General features: G+C 46.7%; 1 protein-coding gene and 1 non-coding gene across 5 annotated transcripts in view; one reads left to right on the forward strand and one right to left on the reverse strand.

The window, feature by feature from the left end:
• Positions 1–17,462, forward strand: part of SHPRH (SNF2 histone linker PHD RING helicase) — a 145,612-nt gene that overhangs the window by 109,315 nt on the left and 18,835 nt on the right. For all 4 annotated transcript variants that reach the window (XM_034765472.1, XM_034765471.1, XM_034765474.1 and 1 more), the window contains one exon: positions 7,367–7,555. In XM_034765472.1, the coding sequence (XP_034621363.1) occupies positions 7,367–7,555 (189 nt within the window). The remainder of the gene's footprint in view (positions 1–7,366; positions 7,556–17,462) is intronic.
• LOC117875680 lies at positions 10,790–10,893 on the reverse strand. The gene has a single exon (XR_004645319.1). It is a non-coding gene; the product is annotated as a U6 spliceosomal RNA (small nuclear RNA).

Genomic DNA, 17,462 nt, shown 5'->3' on the forward strand with positions numbered 1-17,462 from the left:
AGAGACAGTTACCCTGTGCAGTAACTGAGGTTCTTTGAGATGCGTGTTCCTATAGTGCTCCACTACCTGCCCTCCTCCCCTCTGCTTTGGAGTTAAAATGTAGACTGCAACAGAGATGGAACTGAGGGCGCTTGGACCTCACAGCACTAGATAGATGTTGCTCACGGTGTGAGATAGGGAGCAGCACATTGCGGCCCAACTGTCACTACTGCCAAAGATCTCCAATCCCGGGCGCAGGGATGCTACCACACCTACAGTGGAGCACGCATAGGAGGACACATCTGGAAAAACCTCACTTACTGCACAGGGTGAGTAACCTTCTCTTCTTCTTTGAGTGATTGCTCATGTGTATTACACAATAGGTGTGCGTGCTCGCCACATGCACCAGTGTCGGAAGTTTTTCCCCGAGCAGTACCGGTAGGGGAGCACCCCTAGCAATCCCTGGAGTGGTGCCTCTATGGCATGGTATAAAGGGTGCTGCACGCTCCCCCCACCCTCAGTTACTTCTTGCCACCAGTGAAGGTGCTTTGCTGGAGCTTGTCCCCAGAACTGGTTCGTTCAGTGTATGTGATCTGTAGTTAGTACTCGATTAGTTTTAGTTTAGTTTAGCTAGTGCACCCGGGCAGGGGCATGCCCCCCACCCCAAGTTTTAATTCGTGCAACACTTGTAGGCGCCCGATGCCAGTGAGTGATCCACATGTGGATCACTGTTAACGCTGTTTGGGTGAAACCCATCTCAGCGATCGCTGCAAGATTTGCAAGTCGTTTAAGCCTCGGACCAAGAGAGAGAGACACATTAGGCTCCGGGCTATCCTCATGGAGTCAGCGTTGACCCCGATTCTGGCGCGCCGCTCCGAGTCGGCACCGGGCACCGTGGTGTCAGTGCGCGACGACCCCCCAGCACCATCCACTAGTCAGCACTGCTCCCCGTCCACGGGGCATGCAAAGAAGGCTAAGAAGAGGCCTTCTCCGCTGCAGCACCGGAGTAAATCTGGGGCAGAGACTAGACCCATGTTGGGCAGTCCTCAATCCCCATTGACCTCTAGGCCTCCGACTCAAGTCGAGCAGGGTAGCCCCTCCCATTCGGACACGCTTCCCCAGATGTCCGGATGCCCTCCACGCCAGAGGCCCTGTAGGCGGCCCAGGACGTGATGTCCATGCCGGTACCAGGAGCGCCGCCAATGTTGGCCCTGAAGTCCAGAGGTAAGCTGCCACTGGGATCTCCGCAGTTGCCCCCCGACTCGGTACCGGTCTCAGTCGAGGGAACGTTCCCAACTTTGCCGCTCAGCAACTATTCTGTGCATAGTCCACAGAACGGTTGCCATCGACTCCCACCAGGTTGTCTGGCTGCATTCCGACTGACAGAAATTCTCGGCACCGCTCCGCATTGAGGACCGAGGCAGACGTGACCGAGGCAGACGTAGCCGAAGGTCCTTGTCTCAGAGGGGCTATCGTAGCCGGTTGCGACACAAAAACGTCGAGGCCGTTCCCATTCGTCGTCTCGCTCCAGGACCCCGCTACAGCACTGCTCCTGCAGCCCTGAGCGTCAATCGCCGGCGATTCACCGTCCTGCATCCGCCCGCCAGAACCAATCACAGAGCAGCTGCTACCGGCAGTATCATTCCTCCACGTCAGAGTCGTGGTCTCGGGGTCGGAACTGGTCCCAGCACCACTGCTCTTCCCGTTCCAGGGACAGCGGCAGGTCGTACGTCAGCCTCCCTTTGTAGCCATCCATCGATGGGTCAGGCCAGCCAGGCTGAACAGCCTGCTCCACCAGTGCCACAGCAGGTGCAGTGGTACCGGGCCCCCATGGCCTGCCCAGTGGGCACTGTGGCCCTCGACGCAGCCCTCGGTGGGGGCTCGCTCGGTGGCCGGAGCATCAGAACGGCCATCTGCCTCCCTCTCCCGACCTCCGAGGAAGGAGTCAGTGGGACATACATCCTTGGTGCCATGCCTGGGGGACCCTCCGGTGCCGGTGGACATGCAAAGTACCGCGCCTCCCTCCTCACCCTCCCCTGATGAGGCGATTACGGCCCCTCCTCCCTCCGTCCTGCTGGAGGATTCTAAAGCCCACCAAGAGCTATTGAAAAGGGTGGCATCAAACCTTAGTCTTCAGGCAGAGGAGTTGGAGGAGACATCGGACTCCCTTTTTAACGTCCTGTCTGCCTTGGTACCGGGCATGGTGGCCTTGCCTCTCCATGAAGGAGTGGCGAAAATTTCAAATGCCCTGTGGAAAACCACAGTCTCATTGGCCCCCATCTCTAAGAGAGCGGAATGCAAGTATTTTGTGCCCACCAAAGGGCATGAATACCTATACACCCACCCTGCTCAAGGATTCAAGGAGGCTGGATTCATTTGGGAAGAAAATTTATTTATCCTCGAGCTTCCAGCTATGGGTGGTGAACCATCAGGTTCTCCTCGGCTGGTATGTGTTCAATCTGTGGTGCTCTCTGCCCAAGTTCGAGGACTCCCTCCAAGAGCGTGACAGGAAGGAGTTCAATGCACTGGTGGAGGAGGGTACAGCAGCTGCCAGGGCAACCCTGGATGCAGCGGACACAGCCGTGCGGTCCATGGCCTCCGCAGTGTCTATAAGAAGGGCATTGGGGCTCCTGCTTTCTGGGCTGTCCAGTGAGGCGCAGACTTCTTGCAGGACCTCCCGTTTGACAACAAAGCTCTGTTTGTGGAACAAACGGATATAAAACTGAATGGCCAGAAAGACTCCCGCACCACGCTTCAGACTTTGAGCCTCTATGTTCCGGCTCCAGCTAAACCCAAGTTTAAGCCATAGCAGGCTCCCGCCCAGGCCACCCACTCTAAATATGAGTCCCCTTTATAAAAAGTCACGGGACAATAAGAAGTGCCCGCAGAGGCAGTCTCGGTCTGCCCCCCAGCCTGGGTCCTCCAAAGGCAAATAGACAGGGAAACGGCGGTTTTGATAGGATGCCCAGGGGCGCCCTACCAGTTCTCATCAGGGATCCAACCACAATAAAGCTTCCCTTCTCCAACCAGTTGTGTGCTTTCCTCCCGAAATGGTCGCGGCTGACCTCGGACCGATGGGTCCTCAACACCATCTCCTGGGGTTACACCCTCCAGTTTACCTCTACCCTGCCCAACCACCCTCTGCCCCCATCCCTCCTGGGGGACCCCTCTCACGAGGCTCTGCTCAAGCAGGAGGTAGGGTGGCTCCTTGGCCTAGGAGTGGTGAAAAGGGTGCCAGCGGAGTTCAAACACAAGGGGTACTACTCCCGCCATTTCCTTATCCCGAAGGCCAAAGTTCCATCCTGGATCTGCGAGGCCGGAACCAGTACGTAGTAAAGCTCGAGTTCTGCATGGACTCCCTGGGCTCCATCATCCCCTCCCTGGATCCCGGGGACTGGTACGCCGCCCTCGATCTGCAGGAAGCGTACTTCCACATTCATATATTCAAGAGGCACAGACGCTTCCTCCGTTTCACGGTTGGGCAGGAACACTACCAATTTACAGTCCTCCTGTTTGACCTGTCTACTGCCCCCAAGGTGTTTACAAAGTGTATGTTGATCGTGGCAGCCTATCTCAGGTGCCATGGGGTCCAGATCTTCCCCTCTCTGGACGACTGGCTGGTCAAGGGCAGCTCCTGGTCGCAGGTGCAGGATCATGTGGAGTTCCTTCTATCCATGTGCGCTACTCTGGGCCTGTTGGTAAATGACACCAAGTCCACATTAGTCCTGGTACAATGCGTAGAGTTTATTGGGATGGTCCTGGATGCCACGTTGGACAGAGCCGCCCTCCCACCGGACAGGTTTGAGACCCTGAAAGCGCTCATCGACATGATCACAAGGTTTCCAGTGAGAGAGTGTCTCCAGCTCTAGGGGCACATGTCGGCGTGCATATATGTGGCCTGCCACTCCAGACTCAGGATGAGGCCCCTCCAGCTCTGATTGGCCTCGGCATTCTCCCAGGCCAGAGACAGGATGGACAAAGTCCTCACTGTGCTTGAACCAGTGATCGCCTCCCTCCAATGGTTCCTTCCCGGGGAACATGCTTCATGGGGTCCCGTTCAGAGGCAGGGCCCCATCGATGGAACTGGTGTCCGATGCATCGGGTCTGGGGTGGGGAGCTCCTGTACAGGACGTTCAGACTCAAGGTCTGTGGTCTGCGCAGGACATGGCCCTCCACATAAATGTGAAGGAGCTCAGGGTGGTCTGACTGGCGTGCCTGGCCTTCCCCTTGCACCTGCAGGGCCGGGAGGTCAGGGTTCTCACGGACAACACGGCCTCAATGTTTTACATCAGCAGGCAAAGTGGGGCCCGTTCCTCTGCCAGGAAGCCCTCAGGCTGTGGGACTTCTGTATAGCCCACGACATTTGCCTACAGGCCTTCCACCTACCAGACAACCGGCACTCATGGGTGGATCGCTTGAGCAGGGACTTCTCCTCTCAGCACGAGTGATCTCTTCCCCCAGAGATGGTGCACAGACTTTTCCAAGAGTGGGGAACTCGGCAGAACTTTTGCTGTTCCTGGTTCTACTCCGGGGGTGGCTGGGATGGGGCACTATTTCCAATGCCTTCCTCCTGTCCTGGTCAGGCCAGCTTCTCTGTGCCTTTCCCCCGATCCCACTGATAGATAATGATGGATAGGGCCCGGGTCCTCCTGATTGCCCTGGCGTGGCCCAGGGAGCATTGGTACGGGACCCTCACGAGCCTGGCGGTCGCCCCGCCATGGCCGTCCCACCCGGACCTGCTCTCCCAGGACCAGGGCTGCCTCCTCCACCCCAACCTAGCAGCACTCCACCTCATGGCGTGGCTGCTCAATAGTTAGGCTGGGAGGAAAGGACGTGCTTGGAAGGGTTTCAGCATGTCCTCTTGGAAAGTAGGCGACCCTCCACACGCCGAGCCTACTTGGCAAAGTGGTCTCGGTTTTCCTGATGGGCAGATGAATGGGACGTTTCCCCCGTGGCTGCCCTGATCCAGCTCATTTTGGACTACCTCCTCATCTTAGGGCCCAGGGCCTGGCGCCCTCGTCCGTCAAGGTGCACTTGGTGGCCATATTGGCCTTCCACCCATGGGTGCAGGGCCACACAGTATTCTCCCATGCTATGACTCGCCGATTCCTTAAGGGATTGGATCTTCCCGTATGTTCGGCCCCCAGGCCCCTCACGGGGCCCCCCGTTTAAGCGCTGGCTACGTGCTCCTGGTCGCACCTCTCGTGGAAGGTAGCGTTCCTGGTGGTGGTCACGTCGGATAGGCGGGTCTCGGAACTAAGGGCCCTGACCTCCGAGCCCCCATACGCGATATTCCATAAGGATAAGGTCCAGCTGCACCCACATAAGGATAAGGTCCAGCTCCACCCACATCCTTTGTTCCTCCCGAAGGTGGTCTCTGCTTACCACATGAGTCAGGACATTTTTCTACCGGTCCTCTGCCCCAAACCCCACGCGTCCAGTGAGGAGTGCCGCCTCCACATGCTGGATGTGAGACAGGCTCTTTTACCTGGAGCGGACTAAGCCATTCAGGAAGTCCTCGTAGCTGTTCATCACCTCGGCCAAATGTATGACAGGTCGGCCGATCTCCACTCAGCGTCTCTCCAACTGGATTACCTTGTGCATCCGTACCTGCTATGGCCTGGTGGGAATTTCCCCGCCGTCTGTTGTGAGGGCACACTCGACTAGGACGCAGGCCTCTTCAGCTGCCTTTTTAGCCCATGTCCCCATTCAGGACATTTTCAGGGCTGCCTCATCGTCTTTGGTTCACTTGTTCACCTCGCATTATGCAATCGTCTTCCAGACCAACGAGGATGCCGGGTTTGTGAACTCCTACCCACCTCGAACAGAGATAGCCTGGAATACACATGAGCAATCACTCGAAGAAACCTTTTCTGTAACTGGTGTTCTTCAAGATGTGTTGCTCGTGTCTATTCCACATCCCACCCTCCTTCCCCTCTGTCGGAGTTGTCTGTCAAGAAGGAACTGAGGGTGGGGGGAGCGCGCAGCACCCCTTATACTGCACCACGGAGGCGCCACTCCAGGGGTCGCTAGGGGCGCTCCCCTACGGGTACTGCTAGGGGAAAAACTTCCAACACCAGTGCACATGGCAAGCACGCACACCTGTTGTGGAATAGACATGAGCAACACATCTCGAAGAACACCAGTTACGGAAAAGGTAACTGTTTTTTCAGAAACAAATAATAATTGGTAGAATAAATATCAATAATCTAGATTCTTTTTCAGAACTAGAAAAGCCAGAATTTCGGAGTGAATTTACTGAAAAATATTTTATTTTGGCAGCTAGCTTATGGGATTTGTCGTCCTGTGACTTTAAGTGCAGGTACAGCATGGGTAATGGTAGCTTTTGCTACACTGGCCTACCAATGTGCTAATGGAATTTAACCAGTGACCTAAGATTGAAAGCTTCATGCCCCCTTTTCAATCCCCTGTATTATCCAATCCCTCAGAAATGTTTCTTATATACAGTATAATGTCTTAAAGTTGCATTTCTATAAGTGGTGTCTTTAGACCCCTAGTGGTCTACATAGAGCTGGCTGGTCACATGGTGTTGTTGACTCCTTGTTTCCAGTTGCTAAAAAACCCATTAATTGCAAAATATTCTTCTGTAAGGAACTCTTGTAGTTGCTATAGGGATGTCGTATGATACCAGTTGATAAGGGAGGTGATCAGCACAATCATAAGTAGAAGGGAAGGTGTCCACAACAGAATACTCCATTATCTTATAGTCCACACTCTAAAAAAAGGTTGAGAACTCCAGTTCACAATCTTCTTTCTTTAAATAAAGGGGTGCCATTACACATAATTTAGTAATGATATACAAAAAATCAAAACATTGTTTCATGAGTTTTGGAGTAAGGATTGTGACTTTTGCTCTTAACAGGATTTATAAAAACAAAGCTTTTACAAAACTGAAGGCCAATAGAAATAGTCTGTAAATTTACAAACAGTTATTATTTAACAAATACTCTTTCTGTGATGTTTGCAACCTGGTTCCAGTGCATTAAATCCAAAAATAAAAAATTGGCTAGGCAATGATTTTAAAAAAGTAAAACTGACTTGTCTAATTTTACTTTTTATACTGAGAGATATGCAAATAGTAAACAGTATAAATAGTACAGTTGGTGGGATAATTTTGTGAAAATTTCCATTTCTGTTGGAAAACTTCAAAAATCAAAATTTTTCAACCAACTCTAATTAAAGAATATTTTTCTAGAATTTCTTCTGTTTTAATAATCTAAAGTGTTATTTTACATAAAGGTAAGGAAATGTTTTAAATAATTTAACCAAATTATATATCTGAATTTTTTCTTGTGTGTGTGTATATATAAGAAGAAGAAAGCGGTTTTATATTGTATTGTTGTTCCTTTTATATTTCCCTATCTAGTGGGCAGTGCTGACATGTGGACATTGCTTCTGTAATGAGTGCATAGCTATTATTATAGAGCAGTACAGTGTTGGCACCCGCAGAAGTTCGATTAAATGTGCCATCTGCAGGCAGACAACTTCTCATAAAGAAATATCCTACGTCTTCACTGCAGAGACTGCAAACCAGGAGGATGATATTCCTGTGAAGGTAATTTGCCATATGTAGCGTATCTTGGCCCATCTGTTTAGAGATGCACACTTAGTATGCAACAGAGCGTGTGCATGCTCGATTTTGGCATGCAAACCTAAAATATGTGTTCACGAGTGGTGTTCGTTCATAAGCATGTAGGGTTTTTTCCCCATTCCAGCTGGGTGTGATTTACATGCACCTTTTTGATAATATGGTCCTCACTTTTATTCTCTTCTCAAAAATTTAGACAACTGGAAACTAACTACGAAGTAAACATTTTAATATTTCTTAAACATAAAATGCATGTTAGTTACCCGCTTAAAGAACAGACGTGCCACATGTGATGGCATCAAAGATCAGATGTTTTGGAAGGATGCTTTTAAATGTCTGATTGAAGTCTGTTAGAGATGAGTTACAAAACTATAATTTTTTTTAAAACTAGATAAATAGTTGTCTTTCATGTGAAAATAAAATCTGAAGGCCAGAACCTAAATGGAAACAGCCTTTATTGTGCTTTAATGAGGGTTTTCGTAACATCTCATCTCTTGTAAAAACAGACACATAAACATATAAAGGGCTGTGGACAACCTGCTTGGAAGATGGGTGAATGATTGGCTTTTTGTAGCTACCTCCTGTAGCTCTCGTAATTTTTTTTTGCGGGGGCGGGGGGGAAGGGGAGGAAGGGAGGCAGGGAATTCTGAAGCCTTTTTTTCAGATGAGTAGCGCTTTCTTAAGAAAACTTGTTGCATCTTTATTTTTAACCAGTTTGTAACCAAACAGCTAAATCTTGATTTACCAGAGATCTGAATTTTGTTCCTGAATCTGGTTTTCGCACCTCTGTGTGTGGTACAGATTTAGGTTTATGGACTTTATGGATAGCCATGAAAGATTAGCTGCTGTTCAGACTATAGTGGTTTTAAAGGATAAGAAGTTGTTTTTTCCTTTATCTTTTTTTAAAACATTGCTCAATGAAGATTAACATATACCGCATCAACTGTAGGCAGTCAATACAGGTGAGGAAACTACTCCCAGTAGTAGGCATTATGCCTGCTAGTAAGCATTTGCAGGGTCAGTCTTATTATGTGGTTCAGCTGTTTGTTTATTTAATTCGAGAGTGGATTCATGTAAAACTCTCCTTTCAATTCCTTCCTAACATTGTTTCCAGCATCTGGCTGCTTTCTTTCTCCATGGTGAAAAGATGGAGTCTGCAGCTCCATCCCTCCTCCATCTACTTTGCTTGCGGATTAGTCAGTGGGTTTGATTCAGGGTTACTGAGTGTACAAAGCTCTCAGCCTCAGATTTTTAAAGCTATTAGGTGGTGCTGTGCTCAGTGTTACATCACCTAAGACTTACTTTCAAAAGAGATTTAGGTACTTAGGAGCCAAAATCCTATTAATTATTTGTATTACAGTAGCGCCTAGAAGCCCTAATCATAGATTTGCATCCCGTTGTGATAGGCACAAACACACAACAAAAAGACGGTCACTGCCCTGAAGAGCTTACCATCAGAGTAATTACTGAGCTGTGTGACCTGTTAAGGCAGTTGAAACTGGCTGGCTCTTTGTCCAAGAGTCCAGGGTTCCTTTCTATACCACTTTTTCTTTGAGATTGTCCATCTGAGTCCTTGTGCAGCTGTATTGAAGGCTTTTGGAGAAATCTTCCTATTAAGGTGTGTTCCTTCTTTGCCATTTTTGTCTCTTCCTGATGACAGAGTTTGTTTGGAGAGGAGTTATTTTTTTGGATTTTAAGTAATGTTTTGGGATCCCTAGGCTGCTGGGCCAGAAATACTCATTTTTGTTTTACAATGGTAGTTTTGTAAAATTCTAGTTTAAAAAGAAAAGAAAACAAAACTGATAACTTATGGTGGTTGAAAAAACATGGATGAGGAGCCTGGATTTAAAATACAGTGGTAGAGAGTCTGGTCGTTTGGCAGTGATTTCACTGAGGAAATTAAAGATACGTCTACCCTGGAGCTAGTGGTGTAATTCCCAAATCGGGTATACATACATGCAATAGCTTTGATTGAATTAGCACACTAAAAACATCATGGTATCTGCAGTGGCACAGACAGCAGGATGAGCTAGCTGCCCCGAGTACAATCCTGTTAGAGACCCTGGATATAGATTCGGGTAGCTGCCCCATCACACCACCCACACCACTGTGACTACACTGCTATTTCACACTTCCTTGATAAAAGCTAGCATGCAAATGTCTGCCTGAGCTGGAAATTAACCTTCAGTGTGGCATACCCTAAGCCAGCAGTCTCAAACACGCGGCCCGTGGAGTTATTTCCTGCAGCCCGGCATAGGCGCTGACTCCACCGGCAGCCAAGCTTCCTCCTCTTCCCACTCCCCACCTACCTCCCGCGAGCGCACCGCATCCCCGCTCCTCTGTCTGCCTCCCAGCGCTGTCCATCACAAAACAGCTGTTTGGCAGTGTTTAGGACTTTCCAGGAGGGAGGAGCGGGGATGCAGCACGCTCAGGGGAAGAGGCGGAGAAGAGGCGAGGCTAGGGTGATGCAGCCCTCAGGCCAGTGTACCAGTCCTCATGTGGCCCTCATGGTGATTTGAGTTTGAGATCCCTGCCCTAAGCCTAAATCAAATAGTGAATACAGGGCTGGAAGTAATTGGCATGACTTGGCACCAGGGGGAGTAGGTAGATTGTTCTTTGGGAGTGTTTGGGTTTTCTGTTTGTAGGATTTTTTTAACAATATTTTTCCATATTTTCAGTATTTACCCAGGAGTTTTGGAAGGAGAGGGTAAATGTCATTCCATCTTGAACAGTATAAGGCAGTATCACGGGGGTCTCATTCATAGATTCATATATTTTAAGGCCACAAGGGACCATCAATATCATCCAGTCTAGGGGTAGGCAACCTACGGCACACGTGCCGAAGGCGGCACACAAGCTGATTTTCAGCGGCACTCTCACTGCCCTGGTCCTGGCCACCGGTCTGGGGGGCTCTGCATTTTAATTTAATTTTAAATGAAGCTTCTTAAACATTTTAAAAACCTTATTTACTTTACATACAACAATAGTTTAGTTATATATTATAGACTTATAGGAAGAGACCATCTAAACATGTTAAAATTACTGGCACGCAAAACCTTAAATCAGAGTGAATAAATGAAGACTCGGCACACCACTTCTGAAAGGTTGCTGCCCCCTGATCCAGTCTGATGTCCCACATAATTCAGGCCATAGAATTTCACTGAAGGATTCCTACATCAAGCCTATAACCTTTGGTTCAGCTAAAATATGAAACACTTCATGTATTTGCATGTCATCCTTGCATTGAGTCATGCTAATATCTTCTTTGCATCATTCCAATTTTAGTACCTGTGCTGCAAAAGCAAGCAAGCTTTATTTAAAAAAATGCAGCTGTTCCCCCTCTATTCCTTTTTTAAAAGAATGGCAATACAAAAAAAATGTTCAGTGTCTGTAAGTACCATGATAAATGTTGATAGCTCACGGATCTGTATGTGAAAATTTAGGACCAGTCCTATATTTACTCTTGTCTCTGTGATTGTCCCATTTCTCATTACTTTCTCTAGTCAGTGTCTTTCTTCTGTTTTGTCAAGTCAGCATTATCCACACAATGGTAATGCTGCACTCAATTACATGTGGCACTCTATACACGGAAGGTCATTATGGGGATCCTAGAAAGTTTTTCACTCTTTGTGGAAAGTGCTAGCTATTCTTAGTCTGCCATCTGATCAAGTGATATGCTCACACTAGGGATTTTTTAACACGGGTCAATTGATAGTTAACATGTTTATATATGCTAGTCTGGATATTCCACAACAGAATACAGATATTTATGGATTACTCTTGTCAGACTAGCATGTACAAACATGTAAGATAACACAAGTTAAATGGCTATTATTTAACTCCAGTTAAACTCAAATGTAAACAAACACAAGATGTGTTGCTGGGCAATAGGATAACAAATGTCCAGATTGTAAGCCAAGAATACATAGTATCTATGGTACATCTCCTGGGGGAAAATGCTGACTTATTTTTGGCACTAAGAATCATCCTCATTTAGTATTTATTTTTACTTAAAATGTGAACCACGGTTTCTTCCGTGTGGTGGGGGTTACGGAGGGGTTGTGTTTACACGTGTTTTTTTTCCCCCCAAGTTCATGGTGTACCTTTTAACTTGATTGTTTAGAACAGAATGATTAAAAAAAAACTGGAGCAGCAAAGGGTCTGGGATATTTTGTACTGTATCCATAGTTTCAATTCTCTTGCTGCTCCGTTCACTCCTTTTAGGTGTCACAGATGTGCCGTACACTCAAATCAGCAGGAGAATGAGTTTGCAAAAACTGACAAAAAGCAGAAAGTAAATAGGAGCTGTGGAAAGAGTGGAACCACAGAGATGAATGAAGCAGCAAAAACTGCTTTTTTTAGGTATAAAAATTACCAAATTTCAAGGTATTTTGGGGTGGTAATTTAAAAAATCTCTGTGGTACTGTTCGGTGAAGGTTTTTGTCTTCCTTTTTAATGCTGCTGATCAGTCAAGAATCTGGAAAATATCGTCCCTGTCCTGAAGACTATATAAGGCCTTGAAACTGCAGACACTTACACAAGTGAGTTACTCACTGCCTGAGTGGTTACAGGACTCTAATTTTGTACATCATGACAAATTATGTTAACATAAAGAGAGGTATGAGGATGGAATGAAGAAGGACCAATACAATAATAAAATCACATGGTTACTCAAGCTGGGTATATAAACACTTTGAACTTTCAATTGAATTAATATATTTTCTTTGGGCAGTTTTTCTGTTGCAAAGATTGAATTTGGTAGATTTGCTTTTAATTCATTTGTCAGTGTTTGATGTTGTGTGTGAAGAGAGAGCTTCCTAATTATAAGGCTCTCTGTAGCGTAAATGTGTGATTTCTGTAAAATGAAATGGTATGAAGCAGTTCTGTAGCACATCTGCACAAACACTGTACAAAAAGGGAAAATGGCCCCCTTACCCACTGTTATTTGTGTTAGTTATTTCCACCGTACAACTAACTGTGGTGCTGTTGACTAAACTAAATTGGTCTACACTCTTGAGAAATTCTACATTTTAAAGTATTTCTTGTACAAGTAGTAGTTCTGAATGGCAGAGTGATTATCTTTTTCTGCTTGTGAATGGATGGTGGCAAGAATTACAGTACAGACCCATTTACGCCCAAATCTGCTTAATGCACTGTAGCGCCATGCCTCCCAGTGCTACCTATTTAACACGTGAGACTCGTTAACACGCGGTACAGGAACTTGCTATGTATGCTACAGATTTGTTCACTAACTCACTGACCTAGAAATCAACAGGAAGTGTGGAGTGGAAATGTGTTGTACGTCTTTACCGCCAACCGGGAGGTGGGGGGGAGGGGCAGCAATGTTAAAGCGCTGCTGTGGCAAAGGACCATCCTTAAAGTGCTTTAAAGCACTTTAAGGATGGTCCTTTGCCACGGCAGCGCTGGGCCGCCGATGGGGGGGGGGGTCGGGACGACGCAGCAACGTTAAAGTGCTGCCGCGGCAAAGGACCCTGCAGCGCTTTAAGGTCTCTGCCCCTGGGCCGCCGATGGGCATGGGTGGGCAAAGGGAGCAGCTGCCATGGTGCCGGCGATTTAAAAGGGCCCGGGGCTCTGGACACCACTACCACAGCAGCAGCGTTCGAAGCCCTGGGCCCTTTAAATTGCCATGGGAGCCCTGGGCGGTGTGGACCAGGCGGCATGGAAGGGCTGGTTGGGGGATGCTGACCCCTAACCCCGCCCCTTCCGCCCAAGGCCCCACCCCTTCCGGGGGCCAGAGCATCCCTTGCCCCGTACCAGTAAGTATCCTGAGTTACTTTCACCCCTGTGTAGTAGTAATAATGTTTTTATTAGATTACACATTTGAGTTTATATTCTTACAAAGCGCCGTTAACAGATAGGCCTGCCATATTTGGGACGCTGTGAATACATATATATAATCCTAGATAATTATACATGTGTATATATAGATATCTTAAGATATTTCAGCATGGCCTTCTTAACCCACGGTCCGTTAACACGTGGTTGTGACGGCTTGACTCCCGACATCCGCGCGTAAACAGTTCTGTACTGTATCATCTTTTCGCCATGGTGCAGCTTTATTAAACCTTTAACTGAAAATATCTCCTAAAAGCAGCCTGTCCCTGGAAGCAGTGAAAAGAGGAGAAAACTGTCATAGACCACCTCCCTTTTTTCATTCTCTAGTCCACAGCATAACATTTCCTTGGCCAGCCAAGTTTGCCTCATACCAAAGCCTGATTAAGTCCAAAGTATTGTGCTGATGAGGCAACTACTAACTGTTTAGGCAACACCTTGCATAACTACCTGGAACTCCAGGCAAATCCAGCCCTTTCTAGGAAGATTCACTGACGTCCAGTTCTCAGAAAAGGGGCATCACTCCAACTCCCAACCTCTGTAGGGTCATACCAGTTGTGCTCCCCTATTTATTTTATTTCCCCCTCCACCAGCTTCCCTGGGGAATGCTTCCAAACAAGGTACCACCCAAAGCTGCAGTCCTTTGATTCAAAGACAAACTAATTGTACCATGAAATCATAAGTGCCCGTACAGTCACTTCCAAGTCTAGAGATGCCCACAGCACCCTGCCCTAACCCCTAGGACAGCCAATAACTTGATACAGAGCAACAAGAAACAGATTCTGCATGCAGCTAATATATGGTAATCCGGAAGACAAAGGAGAGAGAGAAATTGTGTCTTGCAGCAGTGTGGAGACCAGAAAGAAAGCCTAGTTTCACTTGGGGAACCACCCCATCCCCCTGCAACTCCGTCCCAGCACTTATAAGAATTAACCAATCTCAGCTCCCCTAACAAAGGATGGGTACCATTGGCTGGCTGTTGCCATAGAGCCGCCAAAGGTATCATCCAGCCCCCCAGCCTCCAACCCTTTTTTAGATATACATCTTTTGAACAGTCTACTCACGCTTCTGGAAACAGGATTGTAGATGTCTGCCAGGTACATATCAGTAGCAAAGGTGTTGGCACCAAGAGTTGTTCACTCCTGTACCCAGGACATAGCACTGAAATTATTATAGAAAATAGTGGCAAAGAAGCTGGCACTGCATATGGAAACCCTTGACAGCTCTAGCTTTTATACAGATTTTCTCAAGCATTCACATAGCTATTTGTGACATATGAATGCTTGAGCAGCCCAGTGCTTGCTCCAGGCACTCACTTGGAGTGGACTCACTTCCCCACCAATACTACAAGCAGCAAAACTGCACTAAATTTGACCTGTCAGTATAACACAGCCAACCATGTGCAAATCAGCATTCAGAAAACAGGTGTAGACAAAAATAAAACAATACTTGCCTGGCTGAGACAACTGCAGCGTGCAATTGTATAAGCACTTTTAAGCAATAAAATATCTTTAAAAAACACTAGGTAAAATTACTGCAACACATATTCATAATAAAGGAAATACATTTTCTGATTGCCAGGCAAACAGAGCCCATATGCAAACAAGTAAATGGCATAGAGAACAAAGTGAAGAATGAGCAAGAAATAGAACATAGTAGTGTACTCTTTTGTATTGAGAACATTGTAATTTGTGTACATAAGATTGAATGAATGGAAAGTAGATAGAGTAGGTAGACAGGATTTGCATTACAGTACACACTTAGTATGTACTTTTTCCTGGATTGTTCTTAGTTTGCATAGCTAAAGGTAAAAATAGTTTTTTAGTATTCAACTTTACAGTTACAAGTCTCACTGTGACAAATTTAAAATGGCCATTTGGTTAATAAAGATGTAACTTATATATTTGTAATACACATGGTAAAATAATATACTTTGCTTTTGATCTAAGAATCTGTGTTTTACAAATATTGCTATTTAATATATTTCACCCCTGTGAATTACACATGTGATGAAATCAAGTAGGGCTGACCTAGTTAGAGGAGCAAATTTTTAGTAACCTACAATAGAGGGTAAAAATGTTACATATGTATTGTGACAAAGCTCTGTCCTTGTCTCCATGGGTCCCGTGTTTCCTGGCAGATTTCGCTAGCCTCAAAGGCTCACTGTGACCCTCCACATAGCCCTTCTCTCTCTAGAGGCAGGGGTCACAGCCTACTGAGCCATTTTCATCATAAGCCAGCGAGGGAGGTAAGGAGAAGCTATCCTCCCTTGCACAGTCTCTGTTTTCTCTCCGTCTCAGTGATTAATCGGGGGGGGGTGGCAAAGAGGGGAGCCCAGACCCGCCCTCTACTCCAGGTTTGAGCATTGGCCTGCTATACCCAGTGTTGTGAGTTCAATCCTTGGGGGGGGCCATTTAGGGATCTGGGGCAAAAATCTGTCTGGGGATTGGTCCTGCTTTGAGCAGGGGTTGGACTAGATGACCATCCTGAGGGAAGGATGTCCTTTCCAACCCTGATATTCTATGATCTCTCCCTATGCCATACTTCTGCAATTACAATAACACTGCTCTACATCCAAAATGTTTCTGAAATAAATGTAGTCAAACTTTAATAATTTTTGGTCACTGAGAACGAAAATGATGCTGAAAATTGTTGATTGGCTCTAGTTTTCAAGATATGCTATTGGGTCAGTATATACAACCCTTGACTTGAGAATGGCGGAGGATAAGTGAGTTATAAGGGGAAGGGATCTCAGTTTAAACCAGAAATGACTAAAATACATCTTTGACTGGATCTATGAATAAATCTATGAGTGGGTTTGGACAGTACTTGCTTTTTAGGCAAAACAATGAATGATGCAATCTGAAGCTGGTATTGCGTCAAACATGATATGAATTGCATCATGTTATTCCTAGAAGTCATGAATGATGCAATCATAACGAAGCTTACATCACTCTGCTGAACAAATTGCCCTATATCAGCTCTAGAAATCATACAGTGTCATGCTGTCTTATTTGTCAGTGTTTGATTTTGCAAAGGGACACATTTCTGTTTAGCCAAAGTGAGCAGAGATGCCTCGTACTTGTGTGAACAGTGCAGATAACTTCTGCTATGTTTGTGGTGAAGTGACTTTTGCATCCCAAAAGTGCAGTATAACCACTATGGTTAAGAAAGCCTATCACCTTTATTTTGGCTGCAAAATTGGAGATCAGAACAAGAGGTGGGCCCCACACATATGCTGCACACTTGTGCAACAAATCTTCGCCAGTGGTTGAACAGGAAAAGGAAATCTATGCCTTTTTCAGTGCCAATGATTTGGAGAGAGCCAACAGCTCATACCAGCAATTGTTACTTCTGCATGGTGCCTCCAGTTGGGAAAGGTGTGTCAAAGAAGAAAAAGTGGCCTGTGCATTATCCAAACATTCCATCAGCTATACGCCCAGTACCCCACGGAGAAGGACTGCCGGTATCTGATGCACCAGAATCATTCTCACTTGAGTCAGAAGAGGAAGAGGATGAAACTTCTGGTCCTGAACCAGCAATGTCACAGGACCCACATTTTCTCCCATCCTCCTCCTCTGAACCACACCTCATAACACAAGGTGAACTGAATGTCCTTGTCAGGGATTTGGAACTACCCAAGAGTAAGGCAGAGCTGTTGGGCTCCAGACTACAGCAGTGGAATCTCCTGGCAGGTGATGTTAGGGTTTCCATGTTCCGTGACCGTCAAAAGGATCTTGTCCCATTCTTCTTCATGGAAGGTGATCTTGTAGCCTGCAACAACATCGATGGTTTGATGGCAGCCCTCAACATCGTTCACGATCCAGATGAGTGGAGACTGTTCATTGATTCATCGAAGAAGAGTCTTAAAGCTGTTTTACTGCATAATGGCAATGTTTTGCCATCAATTCCAGTTGATCATGCAGTCCATATGAAGGAAACCTATGACAACATGAAACAACTTTTGAGGTGCATAAACTATGACCAACATCAGTGGCAGCTTTGTGGCGATTTGAAGGTT

The sequence above is a fragment of the Trachemys scripta genome, chromosome 3 (genome assembly GCF_013100865.1).
Source record: "Trachemys scripta elegans isolate TJP31775 chromosome 3, CAS_Tse_1.0, whole genome shotgun sequence".
NCBI classification, from domain to species: Eukaryota; Metazoa; Chordata; order Testudines; family Emydidae; genus Trachemys; species Trachemys scripta.